Genomic DNA, 15,765 nt, shown 5'->3' with positions numbered 1-15,765 from the left:
AGTACAAGCCTATAAAATTGTGCTGTACATCCTGAAGTTTTGCATCCTCTCTTGAAAAACAACTGAACAGTAGGCTTATTGTTTAAAAGACATTTAAAAAAATATAAAAAACTCTGAAGAAACATATTTTAATTTTTGTTATATCAAGTGTTGCAGAAAAAATAATTGCACATAAGATCCACTGATAACCTGTTTCTAAGGTTATTAATGTAATTTTTAAACACTACATCTTGTGTCTGATGGGGGCATATGGGATAACTTTGGAGACAACAATGGCTTTGGGGAGGTGGTGGGTGCCTTTTTCTTTTTTTTTTTTTTTTTAAAGTTGCTGTAGGCAAGGAGCTGAGCATTACTAACATGCACACAGTCCTGTAAGCATAAAAAAAAAATGTTTGGAAAGTGTTAAGGTCTCCTGAATGTTACTTGGTCCGTAGCGTTTTTGCACATCAGACTGAAGTTGCCATCATTTTTATGCTTTCTAACTTAGGATTGATGACAGGGACTGTATTTAATATACAACTTGATTCTAGAGTGGATTTGAAATATGAGAGTAATACTATTGCTTAAACAACTCCAAAATATGCTATTTTAAAAAGTAGTGGTGTTACAAGAATGTGCAAAGTGATAGATTAGTTAAACATATGACGTATGGTGTACTGAGTAAAACATGTCGAACACTGTTCTGGTGCCAACAGTGCCAGTTTTACTACGTCTTTAGAAAATAATACTTGATTAGTATATGTCTTAAGCCATTTGATGTCATACCAATTTCAGCTGAATCTAAGCTCATTGATCTGTTAATGCTCAGTGAATGCTGAGCTGCATAACCGTCTGTGTAGCATATTGGATTTTCATGTCATTTGAAGTGGAAGTATGCCACAATATCTTCACAAAGCAGTGAGTGGTCAATAATGCAAGAGTGCAAGTTGGTGTTAATTCATCTTCTTTTTTTAATATTGATTTAAAACCCTCTAGATGGATTTCTACTGACAAGAAATTCTGTTCTTCTGAATCTAGGAATACTTCTTGATTCAGAAAGGAGAAAATCTGATACCAGTCCAGCCATGTCACCTCTTAGAATCTCTCTTGTCCAGGATATGAGGTGAGTTTAAACAATTATAACCAACACAGAAAACCTGTGAGATTTGCATACTTGTTGCTGTGTGTAGTGTGTACCATGCGGAAAAGTCTGTTTCATATGTCAGGAGGGGTATGTGGGAAAGAACCTGCTGCACTCTCTTAAAGCACATACTGCAACCTTTTCATTGACCTTTACAAAAACATGTTTCATACTGAGGAGATTTTATGTTGTCACAGCTACTAGCTTATAGAAATACCCTGACACAGTTTTCATTTTTTTGTAAGTGTTCTGTATTGTTTTGTTTCCACAGAGATGTAGCTGTAGCATATGTATTTTTTCAGTCATTGCCAAGTTGGTTGCATAGCTCTGAGCTCATTCTTGCTTCTCAGCGAAGAAAGCAGCTTAAATAACTTGTTTGATCTAAAGAATGGGTTTATCTAGCATGGAGTACTGTAGTGTGAATAAAACTATAACTTCTCAATGCCCTCTTTTCAGTACATCCAAGAACAATATGCAGAATTTGTACATTAACTTTGAAAGGATTTTTCTTTCCTCCATTTTCCTTACCAACATCTAATTTCTTCAGTGGGGAGGAATGAGCTGAGGATTTTCAAGGGACATGCTTGTCCTTTCAAAATATATCATTTGTGTCTTGTATGCGAGAAAAGCTACTACTGAGCATGCAAAGACAGTATTTAATTTTCCAGAGCACTCAGCCATAAATATTGTAGTGATAAGGTTCAGAACGATTCTTACATCATGTGATGCAATGGGCCTGGTTTGGAATTTTGTAAATAGGGCACTGCATTGCAGATTTTTCCTTTTCAGGCTCTTATTCTTTTTCAGCTAGATACGCAAGGAATTTAGATACTGCTGAATATTAAGGTGATAATGCCCCTTTTTCCAGTAGTTTGCCTGATATTTTGCATTCTTGGGAAAATTCCTTCTTTAGCCTATGTTGGTTCAACAGAACTGTCACACTTTGAAAATACTGAGCGTTGTCTTTATTTTTGTTTCTTTTCAGGCATATCCAGAACATTAGTGAGATCAAAACAGATGTTGGCAAGGCCAGAGCCTGGGTTCGTCTCTCCATGGAAAAGAAGTTGCTTTCTAGGCATTTAAAACAGCTGCTTTCAGATCATGAACTCACAAAGTAAGATGGTTTATCTTGGGCAAAGCTTTTAAAAATTAAGCCTGTTTAGTTGTTTGACTTCAAAAACCAAGAAGTGCCTATTCTTCCATCCGCTCAGCAGTGTGCAAAAGGCATAGAACAAACCAGCCTTCCGTGCATGTCTCACCTGTGTATGAGCTATTTGGGAGTTGTGGTTCAGTGCTGGGGTTTTTCAGATACAGAATCAGTTTTGTCAGTGTAGACAATGTGCGACTTTGAGGTGAAATCTTCAAAATTTACTAGGGATTAAATAGGGTGTAAGTCCAAACACCACTACTTTGCTGAGTCAAGTTTTTATCTTGGCCCCCTTTCTATAACTGTGGGATACTTTATTTTCCTTTGATTGTTTGTCATGCATTACGAAAACACACGAAGTCAAGCTTAAGTCCTTGTATGCAGTTCTGTCACAATATGAAGAGTGTGAAGGCACAACCAGATGTGCTTCTGTGGTTCTTGTTAGTGTGCCTCAAAGTGACTGTTCCTTAGCTTCTCACTTCTCTCTCCAGATCTGAAACTTTCTTGTAACTCCTTCCAATGCCAAGTAAAATAATGCAGTTAAAAGAAACTTCTGGTGTGGTTTAAGAGAGTGGATGAATGGTGTACATGCAGTACTCTGAGGGTGACTAGGAAGGCTGTAATGATCAGTTCTTGCATTTCATTTTGGGGCAGAAAGCTCAAAATGAGATCTGGTGATCTTTTGAAGTCTTCCATCTAAATCTCTCTGAGCATGATCGTATACATGTCTAGATCAAAATGACAGTGTCTCAGCTTTGTTTCTCCTTTCTACACAGTAAAGTTTTTGCATTTATAGCCTGCTTAAGAACAAAAGGTGAATTGCGTTCGTAATAGTAAAATGTTTGCTATAATGATAAATTTTTTGTTTTTATTACTTCTCCTAAACATTTCAAAATATGTGACTTTCAATTCCTTGTATAGGAAGTCATAAATAAATTATGAAAAAACCCAACCATTGAGACCCAAAACACTATTTGAAGAGTAAATGTACTATAGGAAGAAAATGGGAGAAGTATATGAAGTGGGTGGGGAGGGGCATGTGAGTGAAAACTGTGGACTTAAACCTGGAGGGAGTTCCAAATATTGCTGGCTTAAACTCTGTCAAAAGTGTTAGTGCTTCTTGTAAGTACACATCTTGAAATACAGAAGGAGAAATGGTCAGCGCAAAGACTTAGTGATGCCCACAGCACATATGCATTTTATTATCTTTGTAAACATAAATAATTATTTTGTAAATAGTTACACAAATCAGAGTACAGGCCATATTTAATACTGATTGTATTAGGAGTAACAATTTGAGGTTTATTTAGCATAACCTGTGCAGAAAAAAAAAATGTATTGCTGATAAGGTTGGATATACAGTTAGCTCTGTGGAAATTAAAGGTTCTTTTGTATGGACCCTAGTAATTGTCATCAGCTTTAATTGAAGACTTCTTTCTGGAGAAAGCTTAACCTCTGCTGTCTATTCTTCTTTTCCTCTCCTCCCACTCACACCACCTTATAAAAAAATTACATCCCTCCCCCAGTTCCCCAAACCCCAACTGTGAATTATTTGAGATTTGCCTCGTATTGAATTGTGTTGGACTTTCTGGTGAAGCTGCGGCCTTCCAAGAACGAGCAAGAAAAAGCTGAAGGACAGAGTGAGAACAGCTAATAAATCTACCTGTGTCTCTAAATTAAGGTTAGGCCTCTCCAGTGAAGTCAACAGTCCAGATCAGGTTAAATTTAGCAGTGCTTGTGCCTTGCAGAACAAGTGCTGTGAGAGGACTCACCACACACCACCACACTCTACACCCCCACCCACCAAAAAAAAAAAAAAAAAAAGATAAAACCCCTAACTTTCTTACCATTGGCCAATGCACTGTTCATCTGTCACACATTCTGATTCTCTAGGACAGAGTGAGACAGCAGCAAAAATATGTTTAAAATAAAGGTGACAAGCAAAGGAGCGACTTGCACAGGAATGACGTCAATTCTTTGTAATCCTATGTGCTTTGTGTTGCATATTTACATATCCTACTTGAAGAAAGGTGTTCTAGGCAGCAGGGATTTAAAGTATTCTTCATTTGTTTTTAGAGGAAGCAGTGCCACATTCAGTGAGGTACTGAAAGTAATTGTGCAACTTCTGCCATTGTACAATTAACATGATTGTGCATTGTTCTTTTCTGAAGAAACTGATAGATATTTTGGTTAAACTCTTCATTTGGTATTTGCTAAAAAAAATAAGAAAACTGAAACGTTTGGTTTCTTTCTAGTCTGCGAAGGGACTAGAGTTAGGAAACAGAAGGAAATCACATAGCTTCACTCCCCTGAGACCTGTACGTGCACAAGTAAACTGAGAAATCTTACATTTTGAAAAGGCAGGACGGCACATACCCTTGTGGACAGGCTGTCTAAATATGTGGTTCAGGCTGTTCGAATGAAGCATGGACAGGGTCACTCATGAGACCTTTGTGGGTTTGCTGCTCTCGTGGCTACAGGCAGGTTATGTTGATTTGAGGCTCATCAGTATCTTTATTTCCATTGAACATTTCCTGTCAATCCCTAGTGTTATGTTTGTTATGTAAGTGAGAATGTGTGTGTGTGAATCATCATTGATTTGTTTTGCAAATTTCTGGCTTGTGAGTCACTTGCTGACTTTTTTGGTAACTGATATCTGAAACTGAGGGGAGTTGTCAGGACGCCCTCCTGGCAGGAACAACCTATCCATGGCCGTGTCAGCATTTCTAACACCTAATTCATGCATTCGTGATGTTTGGAATATTCCTCTAGTGTCAGTTGGATTTTGATGTGTCTTGGCATGCTCTTCTTTTATGTTTATTCACCAACACTAGCATTATTTATTTTTTGCATAATTAACAAAAATAGTGCAGATTGCTATGTACAAGTGAGTAAGTTTAGGAGTATTTTTCCCGTCAAAAGTTGCACTTGAAAAGGTTGAGATTGTAAATTCTTTTCAAGGTTTCTCAATTCCAAGTCTTGCAGTGTTAAATTCTCTAATGTGTTTGAGTCATTGCAATAAGTGTATAAGATTGTTTCCATTTACAGTGTGTTCTTGTGCAGAGGTGTTAGTGTCTCCACTAGTGAGAGACAGCTACTGAGAGACATCTTTTGATATTCCCACTTAAAAGAAGTCACAGTTCTGTGTGGCGTTGCAGTCCTAGCAAAGAGTTTGCAACCTGGTAGAAGGGAACAGTAGGACTTTAGGCCACCTTTGCATATTTCTGATTTTGCTTATGTCAGGAGCTGTGTACAGTGAAGCTGTTCCCTAGGAACAGGAGGTAGGAGAAGACCCTAAGACCACCCTAAACTTTGCTTTTGGGGAGTAGAAAGTAGTGTGAAGTACTGGACTGATGCACTTGGGAGACTTCAGACTTGCAGTCTCTCGACATATCTTGGCACATTAAATACTGTTGGCTCTACCAGTATCGCTTGTCATTTGTAATCACTTGCACAGTCTTCATAGTTTACCTGATAAATATGCACAATAGAAAACATTTCACTGAATGGATCTTGTTACTATGACAGATTATTTGTTTTGCTTTGTCAGAAAACTCTACAAGCGTTATGCATTCCTGCGCTGTGATGATGAGAAAGAACAATTCTTATATCATCTCCTGTCATTCAACGCTGTTGATTACTTTTGCTTTACCAATGTTTTCACAACAATCTGTGAGTATTTGCTTTCCCTGGAACTCTGATTTCCAGATTTGGTTGGGTCCTTATCCAAAATTCTAAGCAGCTCTGACCAACATGCCTTAATGTAAGATGTAATTACAGAATCACAGAATTGCAGAATGTTAGGGATTGGAAGGGACCTCGAAAGATCATCTAGTCCAATCCGCCTGCCAGGGCAGGAACACCTAGGTGGGGTTACACAGGAAGGCGTCCAGGCGGGTTTTCAATGTCTCCAGAGAAGAAGACTTCCACAACCTCCCTGGGCAGCCTGTTCCAGTGTTCCGTCACCCTCACTGAGAAGAAGTTTCTTCTCAAATTTAAGGGGAACCTCTTGTGTTCCAGCTTGAACCCATTACCCCTTGTCTTACTGTTGGTTGTCACCGAGAAGAGCCTGGCTCCATCCTCGTGACACCCACCCTTTATATATTTATAAACATTGATGAGGTCACCTCTCAGTCTCCTCTTCTCCAAGAAGATTGTTCTGCTTTCTTCCTAGTGTCCATCTGTGTATGTTGTATCACTATTTCTGCAGTCCTCCCTGCTGGGCAGTGGTGTGTCTGTGCATCACTAAAGGCTTTTGTTTCTAATTTGGTAAAACATGCAGCTTGAATCCTTTTAATTGGGCAAGAGTTCTCAACTGAAAATTTTGTGGTGGGCTTGTTTGCATCGTACTAAACAAAACAGTATGTATTATTCATTATCAAGGTAAAAATATTAACTTAGCACATGCTAGGAATTCAAAATAAAACAAAAAAACTTGCCCTTTTCCATGCTTAGCCTACTTTCCCATATGCTTGTGTCTGAGTTTGGGATAACAATGAAATTCCCATTGAGGGCTGCGTCAGAACTCTGCACCCATTGAAGAACTTTTTTTTTTTAATTAAAAAAAAAAAGATGCCCTAGAGAAACTTTTAACCTGTTGTTGCTGATGCTTAAGTGTGTTACAGAGTTCTCATGTAAAACTGGGGGTGGGGTTATGTGAAAGGACCTCTCTGGCCCCAGGGTAAGAATCACCCTTGATGGTACGTTATGATCCATATTTGTGTATACGAAAGACAAAGCGGGCAGATGTCTGAGCAAAATTGTTTTTGATCTTGTGGGCAAGTTCTGGACAATGCTAAAATCCAGTCTGCTGGATGCAGTTAAATTGTCACTTTAAGACTATCATCACAGAAAATAAAAAGGGAAACACTTTAATTCATTCTTAAATGCTACGAGCATCCAGCTTTTAAGAAAATCCAACCACCGAATGCTTTCTTGAGGGCACTGACAGCTGAGGAGACATTGAGGGAAAAATGTATTAAACACCTCAGCGGAAAAGCCCTAACTGTAATCTGTTTATGCACTATAAAAGAAGGGCAGATTGCCAAGAAACCCAATGACCATCCAGATAGTTGGATTTTGTTATCAAGGTTTGGTTAATAGAGGGTTGTGCCTGAGACACTAGGTGATGGAAGAGCACACGCACTTCCTCAGGAGCACGTGCCTCCCGAGTCAGGGGAGGGACTGTAACTCCGGTGATACCGTGTTGGACTAGTCCCTGGAAAACCAGGGGACCAGAAGGTGTTTGAGCATGTGTGGTGCCAGTTGAGGGGGGAAAGTTTTTTATTCTTTTTAAAATCAAGAAATCTTGGCGTATAACTAAGAGCAACGTGTTACAGAGAAGCTCGCAGCATTATAATGTATTTTCACTGGATTTGTTCGGCCACAGTAGCGAATGCTGCTGCAAGCAAACCCTGCTAACAAAGGCTTTGGTTAGTAATTGAGCAGGAATCGGTGTTAGTTGTGTAGTGTGCACGCCTGCACACGCAAACGCAGGCAGTTTGGAGTTGAGCATTGAGTTGCATGCCGAGTTACAGTGTAGTCCTGGACACCTGAATATTCTGTCGTTTTTGTCTTGCAGCTGGGGACAAGTAACCATCTTCATTACATGTTTTGAAGCTGGTGAATGAAAAATTTTTATACCCGTATGAAGACATTATTCCATCCATATTTCTTTTTTCACTTGACAGTGTTTCTCTATCAGCTCTGATTATTAATAACTGGTTATGTGTACACTTCCTGATTGTCAATCAGTGCTTAGTGTGCAAGTGTTAGCATGATTAAAATAGCAGTGCTGATGTTGTTTTAACATTTCATGGTACTGCGGAATTATTTTATGACATATCTTTCCCCGCCTCTCTTCATTAAAGAGGTTACATAATTACCCTTCTTCATTTTTGAAGTGTTATTTCTTGTGTTTGCAGTGATACCATACCATATATTGATTGTTCCTAGCAAGAAACTTGGTGGCTCAATGTTTACAGCCAATCCTTGGATCTGTATCTCGGGAGAACTGGGTGAAACAGGAGTCCTGCAGATTCCCAGGAATATATTAGAAATGACTTTTGAGGTTTGTATTGCTTGATACAAAAAAGTGCTTTGGATGTTCTGTTTGTTCAGTTTTAAATTCTCCTCTAGCTGTACCATCTTGCCATACATTTCATATCTTTAGTCTATGTGGTGAATTGCAAATTCTTCCTCTGCCTGTACATGGCAAATTTGATCTATATTTAATAACATACAGAGCAAAATGACTGACAAATCCTTAGTGCAAGGATGGACAAGGCTTTCTTTATAGTATAACTTTGTGTTGTGATGGCTGGAGGTGTCATATCCTCTTCTGTTGGAAGCAAATAAGTCACTCTCCTCTGATTTTTGTGTGTGTGCACATTGGGTAAAATTTAATGGGAAAAATCTAGTTCAACTGATATTATCTCTGCTCATCAGAATAGTATTTAGCAAAACAAAGCAACCTACCACTAAAAAGCCCAGAATCAATCATGCAGTCAGAAAAGGACAACTACATTTCTGATTCCCTGTCTCTTTCAGTTTACTCTGACAAACTCTTTGTTTAATTTGCAGTGCCAGAACCTGGGAAAACTGACCACAGTGCAAATAGGACATGATAATTCAGGGCTGTATGCCAAGTGGCTAGTGGAATATGTTATGGTCAGAAATGAAATAACAGGGCATACTTACAAGTAAGTATCATCCTGACATTTCCTGTTGGGTAAGTAGAATTTCTGCAGGGAGCTGGCACAGTAGGACTTGTTTGATTAGAAAGGTCTTACCTCCCGGGATGCTGTGTCTACGGCTGCCGTTACCTGAAGGCATAGAAAGGTCATTTGGCTTCTGGCATTAAACAAGTCATGATTCTTACAAAATTAAACAGACTTTTTGGTTTGCAGATGCTCACATCTAGCCTCAAAACATTGGTGAAGAAGATGAGTTCACTATTGTGCATCTTAAAAATAATCTGCCTTGAGCCCAAGGAAGAAATAGCAAGTTAGAGCTTGATGCTTACCAAATATGGGTGGTATTTTGTGTTGAGTGCTCTAGATGTTATAGGAGAGGCCTTTGGACAGAAACTGGAGCACAAGGGCTTATGAGGGTTAGAAACCTGTGTTTGCATAGTGAAAGTAAAGAAATGAATTAAATTTATTTGTTAGGTACAGCATAGTTTGATGCCTTGTCCTTTGTTTAGAGAAACTGTCAGGCTCATGTTGATGACAAACTGGCAGGTGAGTCCACTCAGTTCTCCATGACAGTTTGTTTGTAATTAAATGAAGAGACAAGATTCTATTTTTGAATGCTGTTCAGTTTTCTGATTAAGCTGTTTAAACTGACATCAACATTGGTTCATAGAAAGTGACAATGAGCAAGTGAGCCCACGTCCGATTTAATATCCCAATTTCAATATATGTGTTGGTGTTTTGCCATTTAAGGATATGTTTGAAGGTTTTTTGTGGCTGGCCTGCAATGAAAGCAAAAGTGTATTTCACAACCCATCTATAGTGTGTAGTAGGTCTTCCCCTTCTACCTCTTTTTTGTCTTCAGCCCTGAAATCATATGCTACATATAGGACACGAGACAAAATCTGCCACTATTTGCTTTGCGGATCATCCAGTGCGACATTTAGCACAAAACTTAGAACTGCAAAGCTGTTTTACTTTTGCTCCCTCTGCTGGCAAATGCCAAAACCAAGACTCTGTTGCTAGATGAGTGAAGTATTTCTAATAACTATACTAGCAGAATTTGGGTTTTATGCAACTGCAGTTTAAAGTCTACGGCATGGAATTGAATCTGAGTTGAAGGTCTTGATTCAAATATCTCCTTTATGTTCTTAGGTTTCCCTGTGGAAGGTGGCTTGGCAAGGGAATGGATGATGGCAGCTTAGAGAGGATCCTGGTGGGAGAGTTGCTGACTTCCCACACGGAGGCTGATGAGCGGCAGTGCCGAACCCCTCCTTTGCAGCAGTCACCAAGCATGATCAGAAGATTTGTCACTATATCGCCAAACAATAAGCCAAGTGAGTGGTGGGGCATGTCTTGGCTCATACTATTCTGCATTATCACCTGAGGAGAGCTGCTTGCAAACAGCACTGTAGGCTTTCTTGTGTTTTAGAACTGTAGGTTGGAGAGGACCTGTGAAAACCCCTGCTCAAAGTCCAGCTAACTTCTGAGTTACAATCCTGAGCTACCTGTTCGGTCTACTCAAGTTTTGAAAGTTTCCAAGGACAGAAGGAAGATGTCTTTGGACTCCTGGTCCAGTGCTTAGCTGCCCTAGTTTTTTGTATTCTTGTCCTTCATCTGTGGAATGAATGCTGTGGAGGAAGGTAGAAATTTGCTGTCCTGTCTCTATCCTTCAGGAATGAAAAAGCTTGCTAGTGGTTTCTGTTCATGGGCTTCATTTTTCTGTTGAGATCACTGGTCTGCGGTTGTCTTATTCCAGATAAATCAGGTGGTTACTTTGCTCTCAAGCGTGCCTGGGTTTACAGTGAAACCATCACAGGAGTTATTTCCAGGATGCCCAGGTTTGGTGGTCCTAAACAAAGCACATCTTTTCTTAGCTTTGGGCCCTGGTCTGAAAAGTCACGTGATATGTAAAAAAAACCCAACCTTTCCAGCTGTTGTTGTGTTGAAACGTCACAGTGTTAACTTCAATATAAAAACAAACCATCTAAATTTCTACCTCCTCCACAGTAGAATTGGATTTCTATTACCCATAGTCCAGCACCTTTTCACCAACAGCATAGGTTATACTATTTCGCGCTCCTCTTCCTTTTTTGTGGTATACCTTATTGCTCATGCACAGATACATTTTTTGAAAGCCATTACAAAGTGACTGGATATATTTTTGTATTTTGCAGAGTTAAATACTGGTCAGATACAAGAAGCTATTGGTGAAGCTGTCAACGGTATTGTCAAGCATTTCCACAAGCCAGAGAAGGAGGTGAGGAATTGTGTTGTCTGTATAGTGACACTCCTGTCTTAAAACTCCTATTAGTAAGCGTTGGAAAACATATAACAGAAATAACTAAACGGAATGAACAGCTATCTGTTTGAAAATTCCTTACGTGGAGCACAAATGAGATACTGAGATTACACCGTTGGAATGGTACATCCTCAGGTACCTCTGTTTTGCTGCTAAGTGGAGCATTCTGTTAATTTAAATGTTAACATTCTTAGAAATTGTGTTATTAGTCAAATTCTACTGAGGATTCTACCCGTACCACTGTCAAGGGTGTTGCATCCTGTTTAGTTGTTCTGGATTAACTGGCATTTTGTATCTACATGGAGTACTGGGTAGGTTTTTTATGCCTGTTCATGTTCTGAATAGGAACTTGGCTTTTTTCCTGAGGTTTAGAAATTGCATTAAATGTTTTTATTTATAAGCAAACAATCTGAGGCACCTGCTACAGTGGACCTGTGATCTTTATTACTCAGTAAAAGAGGAGAATATTTTCTTAATTGTCAGCACTGTGGTCATTATTATGGGTAAAACCTGCTCGTGATCTTTATCCTGGCCTTTCTGTGGCTTCATCTGGTGACAACAAGACCCTGAAACTGCTTTCTTCAGCCTTGTTCTTAGCCAGTCCAAGAAATTTTTGACTTGTGAGAACTGGGTCATTCTGTCTGGGGCCACTTTGACAGTAGACTGTAACTTTGGGCACCTCTTTATTCGAAAGCTGGTTTCAGTAATAGAGGCGTGAGACACTTGTGTCGCAGGCTTCCAAACAGAGATAATAATTGTGTGCGTTTTCTGTGTGCTTGACAGAGAGGCAGTCTGACGCTGTTGCTGTGTGGAGAAAGTGGGCTTGTTTCAGCTCTTGAGCAAGTGTTTCAGCATGGATTTAAATCACCGAGACTCTTCAAAAACGTCTTTATTTGGGACTTTTTAGGTAAGTGTGAGGAAGACATACCAGAGCCTGTTTGTGTTGTCGAAGCATATCCATCCAAGTTCCTTATCGTTGCTGCTGTATCTCAGCTGATGTGAAGAGCATTCTTCTTGGAGGCATCTCGGCAGCTGAATTGCCATGAGAGCTCTTACCTCCTTGTACTGGTGAAAGAAAGAGCATCTGTCTTCTACCAAAGTTGTCACTGTACTTAATACAGTAACTGGACCTTGTCCTTCTGGCAGTAATAGTGTAAAACAAACTTTATTAGTGAAGAAGAATTAGTTAAATAAGGTGGTAAACTGGCATATAGTAACCTTGTTCTGAACTGAGCTTAGACAAAGCACTAAATCACATTTTTAAGAGGCTGCATTGCCTTATAAAGCACAACAGATGGATCTACTGCTATTGGTACTTAATGGACATTGTAATAAAGGGGTTATAAGCATAATTTTTTAACACAATAGTCTAGGTCCTTGGACATAGAGCTGAATAAATCAACTGGGTACACAAACACCTTTTAGAAAATGAATTGGTTTTAATAGTGTTTGTGTTTTAAGTACGTACTTTGACATCACTCTGTTCCTTATATCATCATTTTACTGTAATATCTCAAAATTCAGTAGATACTAAAACCTCTTTAGCACTGTTCAGAGGGAAGGAAGCGGAATCCCAGTTTTACATATGGGGAACACAGGACTGAATCAAAGAGAAAAAGCAATGCCTAGATGTAATCATTCAGGAAATTCATGGATGAGCTTTGAATCTAGGCCTTTCAACTTCAACTGCACTTATGTTGATTTGCCAACTGTCCACTACGGGCATCAGACAGCCATATGGATTTGTAAGCATGCTTATGGGGAAAGCATTATGCTGAGGTGGTGTTAAATTTAGTCATCTAAATTTGAAGGTCATAGTGCCTAACTATTCCAAGCACAGAAGAATGATATTTCAGATATTTTAGGACTGCTATGTGCACTGATGAAGCTTTGTTATCTCCCACTGTTCTTTTAAGAAAAAGCACAAACATACTATGAGACCCTGGAGCAGAATGAACTGGTCCCAGAAGAGAACTGGCAGACAAGAGCCAGGAATTTCTGTCGCTTTATCACTGCTATCAACAACACCCCAAGAAACATTGGGAAGGATGGCAAGTTTCAGATGCTGGTGTGTCTTGGAGCCAGGTATAAAGAACTATTATTATTATCATTATGTCAAAAAGATGTTGCGTATTAGTAAGATAAAGCCACACAACTGCAGGGTTGTGCAGTTTGACTGTTACTTACGCAGTTCTTTGATGTAACTAAAGAAGGACAAAGTGAACCATGCCCTGGCTGAGTTCTTAGGAATGTGAAATGTGGGAAATCTGAGATACAAACCTGAGTATCCCAAAGAGCTGAGCAGCTGAATTGACAGAGGAGGGTAGTAGGCTGGTGTGAGTAGCTTCCCTCTCATGTACAGCTAAGAAGGTGGGAAGATAGAAACCCATCCATCAGTGAGGCCTCTCCAGTTTATGGCTGGATGAATTCCCCACCCTGCACCTACTCATGGTATGAGGGAAGCTGGGACTACCTAGGAAGCCTCTTGACAGCAAGGGAACGGAGCAGACTTGTGACTTTGGGCCTGCTTGGGACTTCCAGGCTTCCTGGGAACCCTATCTTTTGATGTGAGGGGTGGAAAGCCTAGAAACACATCTCTCATGGATGCTCTCTATTTAAACTTACTCCCCTTTCCCACCTTGTAAAAGCATGTGGAAGAGGTCTGTTTAGAAGGCAAAGAATAAAAATAATTTAAGTGAAAATGCGAAATTAACTTAGCTTTATTTTTATTTCCAAATTGCAAATTGCCACTTTGTCAGAGACCACCTTCTGCATCACTGGATCGCCCTGCTTGCAGACTGCCCGATCACAGCACAGATGTATGAAGACATAGCACTGATCAAGGATCATACTCTAGTGAATTCTTTGATTCGAGTGCTGCAGACCTTGCAGGAGTTCAACATTACGCTGGAGGCATCTCTTGTCAAAGGAATAGATATTTGACTTCTTGTCCCACAGAAAAAAAAAAAAACAACTATCTTCCAAAAAAAAAAAAAAAAAGCAACAAGGAGTGAATCTCGTTAGTATGCAAAAGTTCTGTCTGCCAGTACATTGTATCGTGAACTTGTTCATGGCCCTAAAACACAAGTTTGACTTTTCTTCAAGGAAACTCCAAAAAATAGTACAGGCAAATGGATAGAAGCTGTAAACTCAATGTAAAAAAGAGGATTTTGGTATAAATCTATTTTAGAGTTTATTTGCTGATTTGCTTTTTACACACTTTCATGTGAAAGAGATAGAGATGAGTATTGTGCAGCTTATTTTAAAGCTGCAGTATTTCCTTGCCATAGAAAATGTGCAGTGAGCCTTTCAGCATTCTGTGAACTTGCCTTCAGATATGCTGTATGTCATAGACCCCAATATATACACTCCATTTCTGCTGAGAAGGCCATTCTATAGTTTTTAAACTAATATTTTATATATTAACATTATTACCAATGTTTGATTTTTAACGTATTGGGTCATGTTCTGCTGCAGGGGAACTACAAATCTGATGTGTGCTTTTTAATGGCTCCAAAGCGCTGATTTGTCAACAAATCATCTTTTCCTTTATTTTTGTTGTCAGTATTATTTTTAGTGAAATCCGGGAGACTGAACCGTGAAATGTGCAGAGATCAAAGTAATATTTTTCATATTGGTACGTAATTGCACAGAAGACATTAAGGGTGTTTTTAACAGATGTTTTTTTATTTATTTAACCTTCATTGTGTTTTGTAAGTTTGTCTTTAAAAAAAAATCTGTGATACAACTGGCTATACTATGTTGCAATTCAGAATTTACAGTGCAGTCCACTTAAATTAAAAACCTGGAATAATTGTGCATAACTCAAAAATGTTTCCACTTGAACCAGCCTTTTGAAGTTTGGGATATGGTTGCTGCTGGTAATTCTCTTAACTGCTAATAAAGAGGGACATGAGTTCCCCAAATGCCAGATGACTAAATAAAGATGTTTATGCCCCTATAAAAAAATAATGGTATACCTTACTAACAAATATAAGAATTTCTTAATTTTTCTGCTAAGACAGTGAGTAGTCAGGTTTTTTTCTCTTCCTTTTAATGAATATGTCTTGGATCCTGTTGTCACAGTCTGATTCATTTGAGATGCTTTTGTTTGTAGCAGAGAAAGCTTTATTCCATTTCTACAATAAAACACAAACATTTTGAAAGTTTAGTTTATTGGAGATCTGGAACTTGGCAAATGCCTAAAGTCATCTCTGTTCATTTGAGTCCTCTGACAAAAATCTCTTTGAAATGAATATGTGACTTAAGAACAGCATCACAGAAATTCAGGGCTATGTGTTTGAGGTCTCCACTGTATAAACTTATCTCAGTATTGTCTCTCTTTTGAGAAGCAGAGTCCAAGTTCTTCAGTTCATCCAATGTTATAGCACCTTTTCTTTACCTACAGCTTAGCCACATCTTGTAATAGTCTTATTTCCATAATTTAAGTATAGCACATGCATTAAATTTTTGACTATTTTAACTTTTGTCCTATTTATTTCAT

At 38.9% G+C, this 15,765-nt stretch overlaps 1 protein-coding gene across 3 annotated transcripts in view; it reads left to right on the top strand.

The window, feature by feature from the left end:
* DENND5A (DENN domain containing 5A) overlaps nt 1-14,235 on the top strand; it is a 66,599-nt gene extending 52,364 nt beyond the window's left edge. For all 3 annotated transcript variants that reach the window (XM_065635342.1, XM_065635341.1, XM_065635340.1), the window contains 10 exons: nt 1,018-1,102; nt 2,106-2,234; nt 5,818-5,939; nt 8,192-8,337; nt 8,850-8,968; nt 10,115-10,296; nt 11,137-11,219; nt 12,045-12,168; nt 13,178-13,346; nt 14,021-14,235. In XM_065635342.1, the coding sequence (XP_065491414.1) occupies nt 1,018-1,102; nt 2,106-2,234; nt 5,818-5,939; nt 8,192-8,337; nt 8,850-8,968; nt 10,115-10,296; nt 11,137-11,219; nt 12,045-12,168; nt 13,178-13,346; nt 14,021-14,204 (1,343 nt within the window). In that variant the 3' untranslated portion in view covers nt 14,205-14,235. The remainder of the gene's footprint in view (nt 1-1,017; nt 1,103-2,105; nt 2,235-5,817; nt 5,940-8,191; nt 8,338-8,849; nt 8,969-10,114; nt 10,297-11,136; nt 11,220-12,044; nt 12,169-13,177; nt 13,347-14,020) is intronic.
* Nucleotides 14,236-15,765: the final 1,530 nt, after the last annotated feature.

This window comes from Caloenas nicobarica, chromosome 5, assembly GCF_036013445.1.
Source record: "Caloenas nicobarica isolate bCalNic1 chromosome 5, bCalNic1.hap1, whole genome shotgun sequence".
Taxonomy (NCBI): Eukaryota; Metazoa; Chordata; class Aves; order Columbiformes; family Columbidae; genus Caloenas; species Caloenas nicobarica.
This window is presented reverse-complemented; position numbering and strand designations above follow the sequence as displayed.